Source organism: Oryza sativa, chromosome 1 (assembly GCF_034140825.1).
Source record: "Oryza sativa Japonica Group chromosome 1, ASM3414082v1".
Classification (NCBI taxonomy): domain Eukaryota; kingdom Viridiplantae; phylum Streptophyta; class Magnoliopsida; order Poales; family Poaceae; genus Oryza; species Oryza sativa.
In genome coordinates, this window is record NC_089035.1 from 41,552,704 (window position 1) to 41,574,515 (window position 21,812).

Genomic DNA, 21,812 nt, shown 5'->3' on the forward strand with positions numbered 1-21,812 from the left:
TTATTTTTGTTACAACTTTTAGAAGTCAAATTTAAACTTGCATGTCTGTGGAGTGATATATTATATATTAATCTATCTTGTTAGAATTTTTAAATATTTTTATAACCATTTAGTTGACATGAAAGAAACAAGTGAACATCCACTCGGGAGATAAGAATCCATTTCTGACATGTGGGTCTATAGTATCTTGAATCTACTACTTATGTGCTATGTGGATCAAATATCTTAGTCAATATAATCAACATAACAATTTCTATGTGGTTTTGGGAAACTAATTTTACATACATGTTTTGTTTAGAGAAGAAACTAATCAAGCCAACAAGTTGGAGATGAAAAACATATTTTATTTTTTCTCTGAGTAAAGGTTTTTAGATCAAGATAACTAATTTCGTATAACCACATGTTTTCTGATCGATCGTAGAAAAATACTTTAAACATATATAGTATACTATATAGGTTTTGCAAAGCCCAGCGCCCCACCTCTATTGAAAAACATCAAGTAGTAAAGTAGGTGTAGCTCGTGTAGTTAGTTTTCTTTTAAACCTGACAACCCAGATTCAAATCATGAACTAAACATCAAGTAATTTTTATCATCTTTTACACCACTAGTGAGCGTGCACGTGCAAGGGACGTTGATACATAGAATTAAAGAAAATACAGTTATTGTTGATCATTTACTTATACATTATTAAAGAATCATAGTAGGAACCAAGTAAAAATAACATTATTGTAAGCAATACATTGGTAATTCATGAAATAAACCTTAATTGTTATATATTCATATTATATATTTATTCTATATTAAACAGGGAACTTGCAGGTACACATCTTCACCCGCATCCACTCACCACTGGTTTGGGTTGGTCAGATTGTACATTTTTACCCAGCAAAGAATGATTGAGTTTCTTCATGAAAAGGATGTCTCACTGTGTCCTACCTGGGATGAACACACTTTCCATTGTAGATGATAATTTGAAAAATTGTATATTCTAGGCATAAAAATGCACACTTTGAGAGGAACTTTAGTGGAAGTGCCAGGTTTCAGGTCAACAAGCATTTTTAGGACCATCTAGGATATTGCCCCTTGGGGAACAAAAGTAACATACAGTAAGAGAATGTGCAAAGCAGAATTTACGGCTTTTATCAGCTGAAAACCAGCATAGCTAATAGTTGGCACTTAATTAATAAAGGTTGTTCTTTTTCTCACAGATTAGAAGACAAAAATAACGAATCTAGGAAAGCATTTCCCTCATTCTGATTTAAGCAGAAACTAAAGGCTACATCTTCACTCAGCGTGTGGTACTGAATAGAGCTCGGCTGACAATACCAGTTGCCTCAATGTAATGATCAACACAGCGAGATATGCAACTGCTCTCGCTACCGCTCAAGCTTGAGCCTGGCTTTGTCACACACTTGGCAAAGCACTTGCTCCCAACAGTCTGTAACAAAAACATAAGAGATGATTATGATCATGCTATGTGTTGAACAAAGAAGCAATGCCATGAATTGACATGTTTTATGTAAAACACGTTTCTCCGTTTTCCACATGTAATCTGTATTGCACAAATATAATATACCAACAGTGGTGATATCACTTGATGAGCGGGACTAATTAATTACCCACATGTCAAACTCAAACTTGATAGCAATGGTGCATCAACAGGAAGGTCAACTTTGCTGCTAACTTTGTGTACATAAATTGATACAGTTCAGCAATATATCTTGGTACTTAAAGTCTACAATTGAACTGTTAAATTTATACTTTTGGATCCCTAGTTTTCTTGAGTAATCCAAGAAGTCATCACCATATATCCGTATAGGGCAAGAAAAACAACAGAAATCAACAGATGAACAACCACATCCAATTGCATGATTCAATTGGAAACAATGCACACCAGTGTGATCAACTTGTATCAGTATGCAGAATACAATCAATGGATATAGTGAGCATGGAAGTCACATCATGTGCATATTGCTTCCAACTTAATCACGCAATTGGATGCACTTATGGAAGTCAAATTAGGCTTGTCTTGCAATATGCATGATGTAAAGGACCAAGTGAACCACATGTTTGACTTTTCAGACTTTATTGTCAGACAAAATAATTTTGACTGCTTGAGGGGTGGCGGTCGCACGAGAGGCGACGACGGCGGCGGGCTGACGCGTGATGGATTTTCTTTCTTTTTCGCTGTGAATGATCACTATTTTCAGTTTTCTTTATTTATGGACCATTGGGCTAAGTCTATGACCAAATGGCGTGAATGAGATGTAGAGCACAATGCAGTTGCGATCCGCAGAATTATAAGGCATGATCATCAGCTGATCTAACCAAATTTCCATCAAGGGCAAACCTAGCTAAAGTTAACTTATAAACCTCACACCCACATGCTTTGCAAATCAATTCGGTGTGCTATAGTGTATCCAAACATATATTGTATATTTCCAAAGTACCCATAGAACAGTACCAATCAAGCCAAATGACAAAATAAGCAGTGAAAAAAACTAATACTAAAACTAATTTACATAGCAAGGCCTCTCAGTTTTCAATCACAGGAAATGAAGAACAAGTTGTACATGCCTGTCTTAGTATTGCAAACTCCCTAATCATCTAATTTCACTGAAAGGTAGTTGGCATTGAAGTGGTATATGGCATAAAAGGCCCACCAGGATCATCATAGGGTGGCCTCCTGATATACCTTGTTTGCATCCCAACAGTATAGCAAGGTTAGGTGTAGAACATATGAATCTCTTTCTATAGGTAAATCCCCCAACGTTATTCTTTTCAGCTGCTTCAAATAAAACAGCTATAGCAGGCCTGTACTATGTGCAATTTTCGTAGATGATTTAGCTGATTTTAGAGTTATCCAGACAGTAAAATTCATGTTATCTAGCAGCTTCTCTGTCAATGGTGCACATATCCATATTAAGATAAGTATTGCTAAAAATGAAAGATGGTCATTTCTTGTGAGGATGTATATTGTACCTGCTTGGAACCGGGCTATGCAACCTTGGGTCTGTTCATCAATGCAGAAGTGAAAATCTTGCCCTTTAGTCAATATAAAATTATATTTAGGATTTTAGGATAATTAGATTGCTCCATAGTATGGAAAGAAAACAAAGATCCCTATTGGAATTCAGAAGATGTACTCCTATATTTACAATAACCAAAAATTAATACAAACAGTAAATCTCAGATGCAGCTTGTTGTACAATACATAATATAATATCATTAGGTTTCAATAATAAACCAGTATCAAAAAGCACATGGTTTCCAATTCGTTTCGAGCACAAGCAAATTAATTTCAGCCCACAACTCTCTAAGATATTCAGAAAATTGAAGGGAATAAAATAGATAATCACTGTCTAACTGCTTGAATCCGAAACAATACATAATATCATTAGGTTTCAATAATAAATGCAATCGAAAAGCACATGGTTTCCAATTCGTTTTGAGCACAAGCAAATTAATTTCAGCCCACCACTCTCTAAGATCTGATAAAATGTTTTGCTTAAAAAAAAATCTGATAAAATGTGGGCTATGGATCCATCTTTACAGTTCAGGCCTACAAGGGAAATCAGATACTATTTGAGTTTGTCTCAGGAGGAAATGTAAGCATAGATACAAATTAACATTCCTGATAACAAATCAAGACCAGTGTATATACTATGCTTAGATATGCAATCATCTTCAGTAGTATACCTTAATTTATTCTCGCTTTTGGTGTACTTCCATGTACAGTTACTTCAATTAATAGAATGATTAGGCAAATATACACCCCAAGTTGTTACTGCAGTATTAACACATGGTTTACTATTCCTAAACACCTAAGACCAGTACACCACATGAAAGTGTGCACCATGCATGCATGCTCAGACTTTTCTTTCTTGAAGCAATTAATGTTCAGAGTTAGTTAAATTAGTACTAATCAGTACAAGAAACCAAATACTTTCTACATCAAACTGATTGTGTATTTTCCTACTACATTTTTTTTGCCGGAATGACCGAAGGAGGTTATTCAATGTAATTAAGATAGGAAGAAAATGTTACAAGAAAAGTTTTACATCGACAGCTGGTTGTCGAGGAAGGATGTGCACCAGAGCACACGCCCCGAACCATGTGCCCCTGCTGCAATTATTGAACCAAAATAATCACAATATGCAGCAGCTATCCATATGGTCTTGAATTCCAAAGTGGCCATATCTCTGAATTGACACTTGCCAGTTTCTTTTTGCATCACTTTTCTTTCCATGGATGGCTACAGAACTCTTAGTTCAGGGGTGTGACAAGATGCATCCACACTGAATCACTGAAGAACACACATACATCCCCCACACATCATCAGAGATCTCCATGGCTCAGGAAAATGCAGACTGTTCAGGGGTAAGAGGCCAATGTCAGTGCAGTGTGGCCCCAAGACAACACACACAGAGCACAACAATGCAGAAAGAGGCAGTGAAAAGAACAATCAATGGCAATGGCATGCAGTGCATGACTTCAGAAAATTGAAGGGAATAAAATAGATAAGCACTGTCTAACTGCTTGAATCCGAATTATATTATCAGAAAATGTTTCTAGATTAACAGAAAATGTCATGAAGCCTTGTATGTTTCTAAATTTTCAGAAAATGTACTTCAAAAAAATATTGTGAGAAAATGATAATGTGGCAGATCTTCAAGCATATGGTACTGCTTTTTTTTGGCTGATTTGGGTCATAACAGAAAAAGAAGGTGCTCAACTCTTCCATAATATGCCTATCTTTCTTAATATCTGAGTCATGCAAAGATCAATTATGATGCTCTGTTGATTGGGACTGACTGATAGGAGTACAGATTATAATTTCAGAAACCTGGCAACTGAACTAATATTGAATTCTGTAGATTTTGGTTTTTAGGAGTTAGGGATTTCAAGTTGATTGTTGCGAGCAGCAGTTTTTAATGGATAATTAAAACCTCTTTGAATTGAGACTATTTGAGATAAAATTTCAATTGAGAATTATTAATTGATGATGCTTTTATGATGTTATGAGTTGGAGTAATATCAGGTCAACATGACCCTGACCTGTTACTCTGACGGTAGAAAAAACATTTTCTTGAGGATGCAGGTATCTATCAGAGGTTTAGAATTGCTATTATACGCCATGGGATCATATCAAGAATGCTTACTTATAATTGCAGGAAAACCAAGAAAATAAGGGGAAAATAATTAATTCTGCATGTCTGATGCTTCACAAATTCGATCACCGTAGCCGACGCGGGGTGCGGCAAAGGGGAGGGGCCAAGCAGCAAGGTCTTCCCCGATGATCGGCTGTGTGTGGCGGGGCGACTGATGAACAGAGAGGAGGAGATATTAGGGATGGGGGAGAGATTAAAGGGGAAAGGGGTGGGGGAGGAGGGATCTGTACCTTTGGAGGGGTAGCACAGTTGGTGTGCTAGCGACGACGACCGAGCTCGTTTTAGGCGTAGGGGGTGGCGATTTCCCCGGCGATAGGGCACCGCGGTTGAGGAAGAGGGGAGGAGACGGTGTGGAGGCGCGGCGGCGGAAGGAGGAGGAGGAGGAGGCGCGGCGGCGAAAGGTGGAGGAGGAGGCGTGGGCGGTCTGGGTGACGGTTTTTTTTTTAAGTAAATTTCACATAACTACATGTTTTATGGTTTAAGTTGCAGAAAACCACACATATTTTGACACTTGGCACTTAAGTACATATATTTTGGTAGTTTAGTTTCACAAAACCACACTATCGATAAATGGATTCACCCGTGAGATGACGTGGTCGTTCCTAGATGGAACGACCACGTCATCTCACGGGTGAATCCATTTATCGATAGTGTGGTTTTGTGAAACTAAACTACCAATTACCAGCCATCGCACGAAATTAATAGGATGCCACGTCTTCATCCTAGATGGAATGACCACGTCATCTCACGGGTGAATCCATTTATCGATAGTGTGGTTTTGTGAAACTAAACTACCAAAATATATGTACTTAAGTGCCAAGTGTCAAAGTGTGTGTGGTTTTCTGCAACTTGGACTACAAAACATGTAGTTTTGTGAAATTTACTCTTTTTTTTGGCGATTTGGCGAAGAGAATGATTTGGTTTTGCGCTAATCGCGGTGTTAATCCGGCACTAATCGCAATCGCAGTGTTATTAATCCCACTAAACAATTGGTGCTTTTTATATTAGAATAGATAGATATAGATGTTGTCGAAAATAGAAGATATACCGGTCCGAATGTGGTAGACTTCATCATTCTGTTATGATCATCTAAATTTTGTACTCCATCATGTTTGTAAGTAATTTTCATCTTCTTTTACACCATATGGTAAAAAATAACCGTGAATGAAACCGACTAATTTAACAAACTAATAGCATCCATCATTTAAAAAAAAACATTCTAACATGTAAAATAGGGTACACACTCTATCTCTGTCTAAAAAACAATCATGCCAATGAATCTGGATATAGTGTATGTCCAAATTCATCTCTAGGATTGGATTCTTTTTTAGACAAAGGGAGTACATTTCTAACAAAGGGTGTTTTTACTTCACGCAAAATTTGAAAGTTTGGTTGAAATTGAAACGATGTGATGGAAAAGTTAGAAATTTATGTGTGTAGGAAAATTTTGATGTAATGAAAAAGTTGAAAGTTTGAAGAAAAATTTTGGAAGTAAACTCGTATTATTCCAGATTTAAATCCGAATTACACATCACATAACTTGAACCACAAGAACAGCAATTGCAGTTATTACTGTGTCCAACGCCTTTGCTCCCTTCTTCTTTCTTCTTCTTCCACCTCCGATCGATCGGCTCGTCTCTCCCCTTCCCCACCTCCATGCCACCGACACGCGCCTCAAGCTAGAACCCTAGCCCCGATCCCCGATGGCCGCGCCGCCCGTCTCGGGGGATGGGGCGGCGGCGGCGGCCCCCGTGGTGGCCCTGGGCGCCGCGGGGGCGGTGGGGGGGCCGAGGCCGTACGAGGTGGCCGTCGCGGCGGCGGAGCTCCGGCCCGTGGACTGCAACCTCGCGGCGCTGTGCGACCACGTGCAGGCGGAGGGGTTCGGGTCCGGGGCGTTCTCCGACGTCGTCGTCGAGGCCATGGGCGCCACCTACCGCCTCCATCGCCTCATCATCTCCCGCAGCGCCTACTTCAGGTGAGGGTTGTGAGATTGTCGAATTCGGAGGCCCCCCTGGCTCGCGTTCGCGTGCCCTTTGATTCGGTGGGGGGATCGGGGTTACTGCTTTCGTTATGAGTATCTTAGGATTTCATTTCCATGGAAAAGTGAAATGTATGTTTCAGTGTCATTTGGGGGTCGTTTCTATTCCTTTGAGGTGGGATTTTAGCTGTTTTCATGTGATCCCCTATTTGAAATGCTTGGTAGAAGAATCTGAGCAAAAATGTGTGTTGGGCGACCTAATTTTGAGTTTTGCTGTTAATTAGAGCAAGTTCGCGTAGCTTGAGAAGTGAAAACGTAATTATTGATTTCACACTCAGTACATAAACTAAAATGTAGATTTCCCACTTTAGTGAAACTTGTTAGGTTCATGATTCATTCTTATTTTCCTTGATGGATTTTGCCCCCCCCCCCCCCCAAAAATAATAATAATAATAATCGGGGACTAAGCAGGTTTCCTTCTTTCTTCTGTATGATGAGATTTGGCTAGATGTTATCTTGTTGTATACTTATTTTCCTTGTATAATATGCAGTTGAGCTTATGGAATAGTTTCCATGAAACACATTACTTATTCGATAACATAATCTACATAGAAATCCAATGAATAATGTTGAATAGTTAAAATTCCTCTCAGTGTCTTCATCTCATATATGTGCTTCGTTGTTCATCCTACATAGCAGTGAACCTCCTTCTGCAGTCAAACCCCATATCTCCGTACTATAATCTTTGGTACAAGTGACATAAAAAGTGCTAAAAATGACTGGCAGGAATATGCTACATGGTCCTTGGAGGGAGGCTGGAGCTCCCACAGTGGTGTTGCATATAGATGATCCAAACATTGACTCAGAAGCAATTGCAATCGCGTTAGCATATCTTTACGGGCAACCCCCAAAGCTTAATGATAACAATGCGTTCCGAGTACTTGCAGCTGCATCATTTTTGGATCTTCAGGTCTACTTCATTCGAAAGCTTTCTCTTCTGCCTCACTTCTTTGCTGTTGTTGTGAACTTACAGTTGGTCAATTGCAGGATTTATGTACAATATGTACCGACTTTATTATTTCTGAGCTTTGGACATCAAACTTTTTGCAATATCAGGTTAGTCCGTTACTGCTGTGTGTCTTATCTTCACAACTACTCGATTATTTTCTCTGTAACTTTTTTTATTAATGAAGTAATATAAGTTTATATCCTTGATAAGCATTCATCTTTATTTTGTATTATTTTCTTTATTATTCTTTACAGCTGTTTGCGGAGAGTCAAGACTATGGTAGTCATGGGGAACGTGTCAGAAATGCCTGCTGGGGTTATCTTTGCCAAAGTGCCACATTGGAACTACGAGAGGTAATGAACATTCACAGTGAGTTTGTTGGCTAAAATGAGTAGATTCTCAAATATATTTTTATTTTAGGAATATCCATGTAACTGCCTTTTTTTCATTATGGCCTTCACCAGTAATTATATAGTAGGTTTATTGTGATTTCCATCTAAATTTTGGTATAGTACTAATAGGCTGGTTTTATGTTAGATATTCTCACCATGAGATATCCTAATTAAAATTTTTGTGACTTAAACTTGCAATCCACACATAAGTGCATCACATGATTTGTTTTGGTATTAAAATTTTTAACACAAAGACATGTTCTACTGAACAGGGTGGTAGTTGAAATGCAAATGTGTGTGTGTGTGTGACGGGAGGGGGGGGGTATAAGAACTGCTTAGAAAGCTTTTCTAAGATTATCAGTTTCTTGCTCTGTTGCAACATGAATGATGACACATGGCTTTTCGGATAATTTTGATATGTACTGCAATGTTTATTAATATTTCTATTTTTTTTGTTTGTAATATTGATTTTCAACTTTTATTTATTTTTATTGTTAGGTGCTCCCAAAACTTTCTTCACAAACTTTGCATGCGCTCCTTACATCTGACGAATTATGGGTACCTAATGAGGAGAAACGGTATGTTATCCATAAACTTGTCTGCTGAATGATATTGGAATTTAGAACACAGTTATGACAACAACTTATTTTGCCACTTGAAGGTTTGAACTAGCATTATATGCGTTGCTTGCAAAGGTCACTCTGTCTGATGTAGAAGTTAGTGGAAATGAAAATTTGAACCTTACGTCAAGCTCTGCGAATTCTGATCATTCCATGAGGAAGGGAAAGAGTCCAATGAATGAAGCTGGTGAGGAGCAGCTTATGGGGTCTGAATTGCAGAACTTAAAATTACATGACAACACAGAGACTATAAGTGCCCATAACACTAGTGATATTCCAGATATGGTAATCCCGCAGGATAGCACAGCATACTCCATTGAGCAAGTAATAACATGCTCAAATTTCTGCTTCTGTTCAATATGTTGTGTTTTCCTTCTATTGTCAAATAATGAAATAAATTACTTCACTAAATTTGTATATTTGCTCTGAAATTTAGAATGCTGAGGCTTCCAGGAGGAAGGTAAATGATTTTTCCACAGGAGGACCATCTGGGGAAAGCACTTCTTATCAATTTAACGAGGATATCTGGCTTTCTAGTGACCAAACAAGGAACTACCTCTCAAGAACCTCTTCCAGTAATGGGTTAGTTCCAACTGAGTGGGGAAAGCCCAACGCACCACTTTGGGGTGGTAGGGTTGTTGGTCGGCGGCAAGTTAGATGTGTTAGGGGAAGTTCTTCTCTTTCTGCTGATGAATACAATGCTTTTATGAATATATTTGAAAGGGGTTCTCTTCTCTACTGTAATATGTCATTTGATGCATTGTTAAGTGTTCGAAAGCAACTTGAAGAGTTTGGGTTTCCTTGCAAAGCTGTAAATGATGGTCTTTGGCTACAGGTTATCAATCTACTCCCTGACTTTAGTATTTTTTCTGTTCCTACTAAGACCCTCTCTTACACTTTGGTTGTTTGTTAATGCAGATGCTTCTGTGTCACAGAGTACAAGCAATAGTTGCTGATACTTGCACAAATTGTTGCCTTACTGGTAATTCATGTGCTTGTAAACAAGCACATGTGAGTTCACATCATCACTACAGGCAAGAGCATGATCGGAGCAGTGCTTCCGGTACTGTAGGTAATATCTACCTCACAGATGCCCATGGTGAAGGAAATGCTGTTTTTGGGCCTGTCCGTGTCAATGTCAGAGGAGCAGTTGATGGACTTGCTGGTATTGGGAGAGGAAATTCTAATGTTCCTGGTGCAGCTTGGGCTCCCACACGTTACGTCTTCTCTCGTGTTCCTTATGGACTTGGTTCAAGAAATGGTCAACAACCATTCGCAAATGATGAATCAGAACCTAGAGTCGACTACAATGGTGATATTTCAGGAGATGGTCTGACTGCATTGGTTAATCTTAGCCAAGAAAGCAGTGCTTCTCATCATCAGACAGAAAGTATATTTGAGACAGGCATTCAAGTTAGATATTCTGGTGCTGCTTCTGTTTCAACCCCAGGTGGTTCCTCTCTCCAGATGCAAGAGTCAAAAGAGCATGAACTTGGATCCAACTTGGAAACTACAGAGAACACAACTATCTCGTTGGACATGAAAACACCACTTAGTCACTTCCCACCTTTCCGCTTTGGGTAAGATTTCATGCTTATTCTGCTTCTGCTAGCATCTCTTTGGACAGAGTCCCAGTCATCCAGATTAAACCTGACCAGTTCTGTGTGGTGTTTATTTCAATGTGAAATCATGTGTTCCAACTTCCAAATTGTTTGATTTATTTTTTTTAACATACAGTCCATCTGGGTTCTTGTTAGTTGTTGCTACTTTTTACAAACGGAAGGGAAAAAGAAAACCAAAACAGTCTGAATGTGCAGTTTACCTCTTTTTCTCTGCATACCTTATGAACCTGATACTGGATGTGCATTTTTACCTTCCTGTTTTGACTAAGCATTGAACACTTCTACTGAATACAGAGTTGAGTTTGAAGATGTGCACAGGCTCGCAGATAGTCAGGTGAAGCATTCGACTGAAGTATTTTATGCAGGCTCTCTTTGGAAGGTTAGCAACTTACTGTCATGTATTCATCTACGCTTCTTATGGCCTAAAGCTAGTTAGGTAATGGATGAGAGCATTTTGCAGGTAAGTGTCCAGGCATTCAACGACGAGGATCCTCATGGACGTCGCACCCTTGGTAAATAGTATACCTGTTCTGAATTCCTGTTGCCTTTCACCTTTGTTGGTTGCTCAAAATCATTTAACGATTATAATGCAGGACTCTTTCTGCACCGACGCAAGGCTGAGCCTTTAGACCCATTGAGGAAGGTGAGTGATTTAATGAATTCATATCTTATAGTGCGAAATTGGGAACTGATCAACTCTTTATCAGGCCAACATGTATGTAGACCACCGGGAAAAGGTCACTGCTCGGTATCAGGTATAGTCTGCTCCATTTCGCTTCACATAATGTTGGATTGTTGATGATACTGTATATTGTTTAATTTGCCATTTTTCTTCTGTTGCTCATAGCTTATCTGTCCATCGAAGAGAGAGGTCATGATTTTCGGAAGCCTAAAGCAGGCTGGCACACTCCTACCCAAAGCTCCAAAAGGGTGGGGTTGGCGCACTGCCATATTGTTCGACGAACTTGGCGATCTTCTCCAGGGTGGATCCCTGAGAATTGCTGCAGTAGTCCAGCTTGTCTAAGCCAAATTGCCCTTGTATATCTAGAAACAATAGTAGTGTTAGCTTATTGCAAATGGAAAAAAGAAGGCACTAAATGGCACTTGCAAAGTATGGTAATGTCACTGTAATGCAATGGTTCTATTGTATTTATTCCCAAACGTGACGCCGTCATGCTTGTGTGTGTAATAGGAACTAATATATAGCCAAGTCATGCATTCGATATCATAGGACCCTAGGTGGGTTCTTGTGGTTAGTTTTTTTTTAATTATTTTTTTACGCTCCCGCTACATTATATGTGTTGTAGCAACGCATACATGTTGAAAACAAATATATTGCTGGTAATTTGCATTATAAATAGACATAAATGCAGAGTTATTTAAATGTTAAAAATCCAAGAAATATATGACTTTGCTTTAATAAAAGCCATATATCTCCAAGAATTCAACTCCAAGATAATCACATCCATATTTTTTTAGGTGTGGGTATGTGGTTGGAAAATACAGTAACATGTTTTTGTTTTAAAAGAGGGTAGTAGGGGTGGCAATGAATTTGCTATCCCACCTACTATCATTGTTAATTTGCAAATTATCCCTTAAACTTATTGATATTAAAAAAAAACTCTAAATGGCTATCTACATACTACCTTCGTTTTTTAATAGATGACATTGTTGACTTATTCTTACATGTTTGCCCATTCATCTTATTCAAAAAATTTACGTAATTATAATTTATTTTGTTATGAGTTGTTTTACCACTCATAGTACTTTAAGTGTGATTTATATTTTATACATTTGCATAAAATTTTTGAATAAGACCAATGGTCAAACATGTAAGAAAAATTCAACGACGTTATCTATTAAAGGAGTATAAAATCAAATTAAGGTTAAAATTCCCTATAGAGTATAGAAAAAAAGATGGGTAACACATTTCATGGTAAGTATATTTTTATTTATTTTAACTAATATTATAATATATTTTCTTTAATCCGTAGCAAAACACGGGCATAGAACTAGTATCTCCAAGAATTTAACTCCAAGATAGGCACATCCATGTTTTTTTAGGGTGTGGGTATTAGTTGGAAAATACAATAAATGGGTTTTAGAGTGTACAGATATGGTGTTGAAAGTATCCAATAAATGTTTTGCTATACATTGGAGTTCTTAAAGGCTATACACCCTACGAGAATCCACATCAAGGTATGCACAATTGCACATCCATCTTTTGTATTAAATGTGCAAAAAAGATTTGTATTAAAGATGCACATCCATCTTTTGTATTAAACATGCACATCCATTTTACATATTAAATTTGCACATACATCTTCTGTATTAATGCCAAGTAATCACATTAACTACATGCAAGTTTCAGGATGCATATATCATCCCCCTGTTCATGCAATCCCTTCTCAATTCTCATCAAGTTCTTCCATTCAGTTCCCTCAACCCAAAAAAAAAAATAAGTTCTTCCATTCAGATTACTTGATCCCCAGCCATGTCGACGGCCGGGAGGAAGATGACCACCATGCTTGCCATTGCCTTACTCATGGCCATCCTCTTCGCCTCACTCTCCGGTAATTAAGAATTTGCAGCGATTTGACATGGTTAATCAGTTGAATAATAATCCTCTTGCATTGCATTTGTATTTTACCTCGTTGATCGATTTTTACCAGGCACAGAAGCTATCATCTGCAAAGCAAGGAGCAAGATGTACCGCGGGAAGTGCAGGGGCAACAGAAACTGCGCCATGATCTGCGTCCACGAGGAGTACACCGGCGGCTACTGCTCCAAGGGCGTCTTCTCCAAGTGCATGTGCACCAAGCGGTGTGGCGGCGGCGGCGGTGGCGGCGGAGGAGGAGGAGGCGGCGGCGGCGATGAGCCGCCGTTGCGTGAGGCCCGTGTCCACCGCTCGTCGCCGCCGTTGGAGCCCAAGTGATTGTTTGGTTTGAGATAGAGAAAAGGAAAAAAGAAAAGGCATTTTACTCATTTTCGTTGTGTAAAGATGGAAGGCGCTGGGTTATGAACTCAATCGAATAAAATGCCTTCATTTTTTTTATGGAAAATGGACTGTTTAATCTCCCGTTGTTCTTGATAAGAATCTTTTCACTTGGCTACAAATTTATTTATAGGAAATTCTGGAGTGTGAATTGACTGAAATTAATTCGTGCAACCAAACCAAACAAACAAATTTGTATCTATCTACCTATCTATATCTATCTATATATCTATCTTTATCTACTATCTATCTATATATATCTAGATAAATAGCTAGATAGTTCGAAAATAAATCATCACATTTGCTCTAGAGGTAAATTATCATATTAACCGGAGCAACAAATAAAATTTATATTGTGAAATTACGGTGGAACTAAATTATAACGATGTAGATTGATAAATATAGCATAGAGCGAAAGACTTGTATATTAAATTCAATAGTATATACTCCGTACTGTATACACGATATAATTGAATATATAAAATATGAGCTAAAATTTATATATCAAATCTAATTCAATTTGTCTATGAAAAATTATGCGGGTAGTTTACCAAATAATAAAAATTATAAGCCTCACAGTCGTGGCAGTAGAGTGTAACTTGAGAAGAGACAGCCTACGGCCCACAGCCCAAATACAGTAAGTAGACGGGGCCCATTTCAACTGGCACTACTAAAATATTGGTAGGGTAAAATTATTTGGCTACTATTTGGATTGCTACCAATATAAAGTCAAATTCTTATAGTATAGTGAAGAAACTTCTAGAAAATGACCAAATAGTATAAGGGCACTACCAAAATATTTGGCTTCAATCCAAAATAACACAATTACTATTCAATTTGCCAAAAAAAATTGGTAGGGTATGTTTTTGGTATCAAACCAAAACGGCCCTAAATTAACCAGATTCAGGACCACCACGCATCTGCCCATCCATCATCAAACAGTTCGTGAGAATCTACAGGAGTAAATCCCAAAAACTTTTTACCGCATCATATCTACCCTTTTTACAAGATCGGAGAATGTACTACCTGACCATTTCAAGCAGTGGATCGAGAGAGGATATGCATGCATGGATCGTTGTAGCTAGCTAGCTATGAGCATTTGCACAAAATGGATCAGGATTACCAATGCCAATTACAGGAGAAAAAGAATTCAGTATGGATCAAGAAAACTTGCTCCGATTTCAGCTCAACCTAACAAATTATCTCAACTCTCAGATAGTACATGTATAAACGAAGAAGAGGAGAAGAAGAAGAAAATGTTTGCAAGAAACTGAACAATCACTGATGCCGCCGCCGCCAATGGCGCCATGAGCCGGCCGCCGGCGACGAGGTGGCTAAGCTAGCCTCTGCACTGGGTGATGGCGGAGCAGCCGCGGGTGTAGGGGTTGGCCTGGCCGCCGGGACGGCAGTTGTAGTAGGACGCGCCGCGGTACGAGCACGGCACGGCGTTGCGCCGCATCGCGTCGTAGCTGATGTACCCGCCGCCCTGCAGCCTCCTCCTCGCCGCCGCCGCCACCGCCACCGCCTCCTCGCCGCCGCCGCCGGCCACGCACTCCTCCCCCGGCTCGCCCACGCAGTACGGCGCCACCTCCACGGCCTGCGCGGTGGCGGCCGCGACGACGAGGAGGAGGAGCACGGCGGCGGCGGCGAGCGCCGCGCGGCGCGGCGGCGGCATCGTCTCGCGGTGGTATGTTGTACTATCGCCTTCTTCGCTTCTGCTACTGCTTTGCGAGTTGTGTGTCGTGTGAGGTGGGTTGGTTTGGTTAAGATCTCGAGATGGTTTGATTAAAATTTAAGAAAATGTCAAGGCAAGATTCGTTTTAAAAAAATTCTGTGGAGTGAGGCGGTGGAGACTGGGGTAGTAACTGTAGTGTTTGAAATTTGGGGAGAGATTACAAACGTGGAACATCACTTGGGAGTAAATAATTCCTTTTCATCGTTTCTATTTCAGCCTAAACTAATTTCAAATTTTAGTGGTTATCAGTAAAACTTTCAGCTTGAATTTTTTTTTAAAAAAAAACACAACACAAAATATGCTAATATTTACGCGCGCACAACCGGAACGCACAGTTTTAACTTGAAAAAGCATATGTAGATTGTAATATAAGAATTTCTGTATGTTGTTTTTTACTTCGATTTTTCAAGATTCCATTAGCTCATTTTTCTATAGGAAAAACATCAGGATACGGTAATGTTCATTGTATTCCTGACACGAGGCACCTAATGTCGCTCTAATTTTCTTCATAAGACGATGACCACGAGATCCATACACTGTTAGCTGTCCAATTGGAACATGCCAAATCTAACCCAAAAGAAAAACTTTGTCACAAGTACCTCATTACAGTATTGACTTTGCTGGCCTAATACCTCGATAAAAGAAGCCATAGAGCCTAATGATGAGGCACACTTACAGAGTATCAGTTGACTTACTAGCTGAAATAGTCGTGCTTAATTAGCTAGCGAGATTAACTCCATTCCTGTCTTGCTAGAGGCAAATTCAGACATTGGCCATTAGGAATATACCGCTATATATAGCTAGTTGCATGAGTTAGTTTGTTAATTTAATCCAATTGCTGGATGCAGCTAGCGATGGTTTTCTGAACTTTTGATCAGAATTAACATGCCAAAGCCTGCTCCGTGGCCATAACAAATCCGCATGTTAATCTTTTGTGTCGGCGTTTTGCGTCGTTGCAGCAGCACATGGATTAGCCTCCGGATCACGTGAGAATCGACCGTATTAATCTTACCTGCATCTTAAGTAGTACTGTACTCGTGTCAGTTGTGTGTGTGCCGCACTGCCGCATCCAGACGAAGAACAAGTTGGGTCGCTAGCTAGTCTTGTTCGCATCTGAACATCTGATCCGATCAGAGAGCTAGCTACATGCTGGAACTGAGACTGCAGCAACAGTAGTGGCCACGATATGTAAATTGGCATTATTATTCAAGTGGCGGTATGGACATGCATGCCTGCTCTGTTTGGTCCTATATGCAAATTGCAATCCTGTTTGCTTAGGGGTGTGTTTAGTTCACACCAAAATTAAAAGTTTGGTCGAAATTGGAACGACGCGACGGAAAAGTTGTAAGTTTATATATGTAGGAAAGTTTTGATGTGATGAAAAATTTGAAAGTTTGAAGAAAAATTTTGGAACTAAACTCGGTCTAGAAGTTAATTTTTTGCCGTATCAAAATTTTGGTAGTTTTAAAACATTGGCAAATAGTGCCAAATTTGATGTTATAGAATTTTATTAGTGTGAACAAAAAGTAGTAAAACGGATCGCACATACATGTGATACTATTGAAGTTGCCAAAAAAACGATTAGGCAAAAATGGCTTCAATCCAAAAATGCCTGGCAATGCAATAAGTGCAGTGACCTCAAGTTTGCTTTGAAATTGTATGACTTGAGCTCTTGAAGTGACCAGTATACTATATTACTATATATACTCAGTATATCTTAGAGACAGAAGTGCTAAAAATTATGAGCGGAGGCACGCTGAGATTGGCAGATGTGTACACATGATATACTGGACCATCCAAACAGCGAAAATTTGAAAACAGAGTAAAATTTTCGAAAACAAATCAACCTGACTGGATCACGGTGAGTCCGTGACGAACTTTTAACTTTTGTGTACGTGCTCCGAAATAAAGAAACGCAGTAGAATTAATTTAGGGATTTAGTTAAGGCATCGCCCTCAAAGGATGCCTGCAAAGAAGCCCATCCCGTTTAGCCGCTCAATATCTGAAATGAAGAAGTTCACAAAGAAATTTGGCCTGCAAATCCTGACTCCAATTCCGGCCCATCACGCAAGTAGCTAGGGGATGGCCCGATGGGATTCACGTTGCAGCCCAGACGCACCCGTCCCAGCCCAACACTCCACGCAAGGAAAAAGTACACCCAAGGTCCCTCAACTTGTCATCGAATTACAAAATCGTCCCCCAACTGCAAACATCTCTCAACTTACAAAACCGTTCATTTTAGCTCCTTTGTTGGTTTTCACCTCGGTTTTTTCTGATGTGGCAGCTGAGTCAGCGTGGGACCCACGTGGGCCCCACCTGTCAGACTGTCCACGTTAGCACCTTCTTTCTTACCCCTCTTCTCTCCCTTCCTCCTCTCTCTCACTTCTGTGTGCAGGCTAGCAGCTGGCCGAAGGGTGGGGAGAAGACCGCAGGGGCAATGCGGGAGAGGAGGAGGGCGTCGGTGGCCAGCGGCGGGCGGCGACGCGGCAGCAGGCCACCGCGCCGGGTGGGGAGGAGGCGGGAGAGGAGGAGGGCGTCGGTGGCCAGCGGCGGGCGGTGACGCGGCAGCAGGCCACCGCGCCGGGTGGGGAGGAGGCCTGCTGCCGGTAAGCTCCGAGCTCACGCAATCTCTTCAAGCTTTCGTTCGAATTGATCGTGTCCAGCGGCGCCGCGCCGTGGCGTGGTGTGCAGCTGGGCGTGGTCACCGCGGCGAACGAGCTGGAGGACGCGGCGGGGCTGAGGGCGCGGCTGCGGCGGATGTGGTGGGACGCCGGCGTCGACGGCGTCATGGCGGACGTGTGGTGGGGCATCGTCGAGGGCACCGGGCCGGCGCGGTACGAGTGGCGCGCGTACAGGGAGCCATCCCGCTGCCGCGCTGAGTCCGCGACGTCGGCGACGATGACCCCGACGTGTGCTACACGAGCCCCGGTGGCGCGACGAACCAGGAGTACCTCACCATCGGCGTTGACGACCGGCTTCTGTTCCATGGCAGAACTCCCATCCAGGTACACTGATTTCATAATTTGTGACATACTGACATTGAGATTGCAAATTTACATATCACAACCATGATCAAAATTAGGATAATCTAACGACTAGATCGATTGTTTATCTTTGACACTAGTTGTATGCCGATTTCATGAAGAGCTTCAGAGAGAACATGGCCGATTTCTTGGACTCTGGCGGTCTGGCCTGATTGTGGACATAGAGATTGGGCTTGGCCCCTGCAGGTGAGCTGAGATACCCATCCTACCCGGAGAGCCAAGGCTGGAATTCCCCGGCATCGGACAAATACCTCGAGGACGACTTGAGAGCGGCAGCGACAGAACCGGGCACCCGGAGTGGGAGCTGCTACCGCCGCCAGAGAGTACAACGACACGACGGAGGACACGTTTTTCTTCACCGCGTAAAGGGAGCAAGATGGCGACGCGGCGGCCGCACCAAGTCCGCCGCCCTTCTCCCCGGTGGGCGCCAGCGGAAGAGGAGGGAGCAGCGCGCGGCGGCGTCGGCGGGAGAGGAGGGAGTGGCGCCACCACTTTCACCAGCGCCCACAGCGACAGCTTGCCGGCGTCGCTCGCCGCGGCGACGACGACGACCGTGGATGCCACGGCGGCCGCCAAGCGGAGAAGGAGGAGGAGACCACGGCGGTCGGCCGCGCCAGGTTCCGCCGAGTGGAATCCGCACGCGGGCGGGAGCTCGAAGCCGCCCCCCGCCGCGGAGGAGGAGGAGGAGGAGACCATGACGGTCGGCCGGGCCGATTGCCGCCGAGTGGCCGCCGCACGCGGGCGGGAGCTCAAAGCCTCCCCCCACCGCTAACGACGCGTCCGACGACTCGCCCTCCACCTTCTGCTCCTGCGGCGCGGGGGCCTTCACGGACGCCATGGCGGAGGCGGCGGCATCGTGGTCGGGGAAGCGTGGGTGCCGCGACTGGGGGTGGAGGCAACGACGAAGCCGAACTAGGCCGTGGGGCGCCGCCGGCCTCGACGGGGTTCTCACGGCGGCTGCATCGCTCCCCCTGCCTCGTCCCCTTCAGCCGCCGCCGCTGACACTACCTTGCTCCCCCCGCGGCCGCCAAGCAACGCTGTGCCACGGCGGCGGAAACGAGGATGCTGACGGCGGCGTTGCCTTCGCCGGCGCGACGCCGGCTGCCGGACCTCCTCCTCCCCCCTCCCCCCGGCGGCCTCCTCCCAACAGCGCCGCCCGTCGCCGGCTAAGAAAAGTGAGAGAGAGAAAGGGAGAAGAGGGGAAATAAGAGGGATCAGATGAGGTGGCACCCTGACATGTGGGGCCCACGTGGGTCCCACGCTGACTCAGCCGCCGCGTATCCCGTATATCTGGTTTTGTGGTTCGAGGATGATTTTGTATCTCGCTGACAAGTTGAGGGACCTTCGGTGTACTTTTTCCCTCCACGCAATCGCGACCCGGCCCATTCGGAACGGACCTGGGAATCCCATTCCGGCCCAACACGGACGCGGATGGGATTCACGTTCCAGCCCACGCGCGTCTCGGTCCAATGGGCCATCCCGGCAATCCCGCTGAGGCCCAACTCAGCTTGGGCTTTTGCGGTTTCCTCGCGAGGCAGGGCGGCGCGGCCGGTCAGCGTTTGGACGCGGCGGCGCGCCTCGCCGTCGCCCGCCCCGCCCGCCCGCCGCCGTCTCGCTCGCCTTCCTCTCCACTCCGCCGCCCCGGCCTCAATACCCTAAACCCTCGCCGCCGACTTCCCGTCGTATGATCACGCACCTTCCTCTCGACCCCACGAACCCCAAAATCAAACCCCATCCTACTCGCCGCCGCCGCTCTCCGCTGCAGTCGAGTCGCTCGGAAACCGAGAGAATGGCCGGTGTCCGTCTCGTCGACGACCACTTGACGTGCGTCCTCTCCTGTGGCTGCGCGCGGCGAACCCTCGTCTCGAGATGGAAGGGGTTCAGAAAACCCCAATCCGTTTCGTTTAAACAAGTAATTCGTCATGGATCCTAGGTATTACAAATCCTGCATCCCTGTGCATAAGAATTTTTTCGATTTTCTTACCGTCCAAGAGAAGTGTTCATGATTCAGATTATGCGCAGCTATCAAGGATGTTGATTCTAGTTGCTGTGAGGCGAGGAGGTCAGGAAGAAGCATTTTTACCAGCATAACATTTGTAAGTATTCTGCGTCGCTGCATACTCCAGTATGACTGAATGTTCAGACTATCTCTGGATGAGCTCGTGTAAATTTTACTTTCATTGCACAGGTAGATAGATAGTTAGGATATTTTGTCACTGTACAACTCGATAAACGAGACCACCTAGGAGTTGCAGAGCAGCATGGCTTTGATGCTTAACTAGTAATCTCTGCTGCCTGAATGGCAGGCAGGCTGGGACAGCAACTTTCATGTCAACCTTTGCTTTGGTTTAACGAAAAGAAACTGTTAACAAGACGTAGCACACTTGCTTTCACTTTCATGGGGATTGTGAAATCGAAATGTGAACCGCACATATACCATCGGTATCAGTTAACTAATTGCGAAGCTTGGAGTCCATAATTGGTGTTCCTCGGGGGCTAATCCCATACCTATCCGTTTATGTGGCCAAGCAAAAGTCATCTCCATTCTCCAAAACCCTTACTACCATCTTCTGAAACTCTGAACCCTGAATTCCTAGGTCTGGAGCCTTGTTGCTTACTAGCATATATACTGACATTTCAGCTTCTGAGTTCACTTCTTGTGGGTCTCTCTCTTTGATACTTCATGTATCTTGAGTTGTTGAACACGGTTCTAAAAAAATGAGTTCTTCACCACGATATCTGCTCATCGACCTCTTCAGCTGTTATCTCTCACTGCAGCTGCATCCTGGTCCCTGCATGTATGGCATGCATAACAGTATGCAGAATGAATCTTGATCTGCATTTGATCAGCGGCTGCTCTCCTTAGTTCTGGTGCAGTTACTGTTATTAAAGTGTTAAAGTTTGGTCAGAGCCAATGCACCATACCCGAGCAGATTCTGTTGTCTTCAGAGCACAACTAGAGCTTTACCGTGTCAGGTTTAGCATATCCTACTAGACCAAAAGGTGAATGCAGAGAGGATTAGCTCCCCTTCCTGTGGCAACGTATATATAAGGTTAGTTGCTCAGTTAGGGGAACACTAGATTTTAAAATAAAGCAAAATAGAAAAAAGAAAAGTATAGTTCTGATCCTTCTATTCTTTTGAGCACTTTGAATGAGCTTTTACATTTGAATTGGTTCTTTTCCTATTGAATTTTTTTGAAAAAGTCATACTTATGAAACCATGCATATTTTCTTGGTAACTCTG

General features: G+C 42.7%; 3 protein-coding genes and 4 long non-coding RNA genes across 8 annotated transcripts; 4 read left to right on the plus strand and 3 right to left on the minus strand.

The window, feature by feature from the left end:
- Positions 1–1,116: 1,116 nt before the first annotated feature.
- Positions 1,117–5,614, minus strand: LOC9268338 (uncharacterized). The gene is made up of 6 exons (XR_010738773.1): positions 5,403–5,614; positions 5,164–5,323; positions 4,220–4,371; positions 4,063–4,126; positions 2,984–3,046; positions 1,117–1,439 (listed from the first exon to the last, which is right to left on the minus strand). It is a non-coding gene; the product is annotated as an uncharacterized lncRNA (long non-coding RNA).
- A 1,122-nt stretch (positions 5,615–6,736) lies between these two features.
- LOC4326821 (uncharacterized) lies at positions 6,737–12,061 on the plus strand. 2 transcript variants are annotated; one of them, XM_015766114.3, is made up of 13 exons: positions 6,737–7,147; positions 7,937–8,120; positions 8,198–8,266; positions 8,414–8,512; positions 9,050–9,129; positions 9,213–9,495; positions 9,608–10,006; positions 10,090–10,751; positions 11,088–11,172; positions 11,254–11,305; positions 11,387–11,436; positions 11,501–11,548; positions 11,641–12,061. In XM_015766114.3, the coding sequence occupies exons 1-13, from the start codon at positions 6,876–6,878 to the stop codon at positions 11,815–11,817; spliced, it is 2,460 nt and encodes an 819-aa protein (XP_015621600.1). In that variant the 5' UTR covers positions 6,737–6,875; the 3' UTR covers positions 11,818–12,061. The 2 variants fall into 2 exon arrangements, with proteins under 2 accessions (XP_015621600.1, XP_015621601.1); XM_015766115.3 differs by having other exon boundaries at positions 9,213–9,456.
- A 1,143-nt stretch (positions 12,062–13,204) lies between these two features.
- LOC9269340 (defensin-like protein 8) lies at positions 13,205–13,873 on the plus strand. Its single transcript, XM_015790546.3, has 2 exons — positions 13,205–13,366; positions 13,466–13,873. The coding sequence occupies exons 1-2, from the start codon at positions 13,288–13,290 to the stop codon at positions 13,726–13,728; spliced, it is 342 nt and encodes a 113-aa protein (XP_015646032.1). The 5' UTR covers positions 13,205–13,287; the 3' UTR covers positions 13,729–13,873.
- Positions 13,874–14,886: 1,013 nt separating this feature from the next.
- On the minus strand, positions 14,887–15,553 carry LOC107278572 (protein RALF-like 33). Its single transcript, XM_015792948.3, has one exon. The coding sequence runs from the start codon at positions 15,461–15,463 to the stop codon at positions 15,128–15,130; it is 336 nt and encodes a 111-aa protein (XP_015648434.1). The 5' UTR covers positions 15,464–15,553; the 3' UTR covers positions 14,887–15,127.
- Positions 15,554–17,992: 2,439 nt separating this feature from the next.
- On the plus strand, positions 17,993–18,450 carry LOC136354914 (uncharacterized). The gene is made up of 2 exons (XR_010738781.1): positions 17,993–18,129; positions 18,215–18,450. It is a non-coding gene; the product is annotated as an uncharacterized lncRNA (long non-coding RNA).
- Positions 18,451–18,853: 403 nt separating this feature from the next.
- LOC136354913 (uncharacterized) lies at positions 18,854–20,945 on the plus strand. The gene is made up of 2 exons (XR_010738780.1): positions 18,854–20,500; positions 20,590–20,945. It is a non-coding gene; the product is annotated as an uncharacterized lncRNA (long non-coding RNA).
- On the minus strand, positions 20,850–21,623 carry LOC136354915 (uncharacterized). Its single transcript, XR_010738782.1, has 2 exons — positions 21,493–21,623; positions 20,850–21,403 (listed from the first exon to the last, which is right to left on the minus strand). It is a non-coding gene; the product is annotated as an uncharacterized lncRNA (long non-coding RNA).
- Positions 21,624–21,812: the final 189 nt, after the last annotated feature.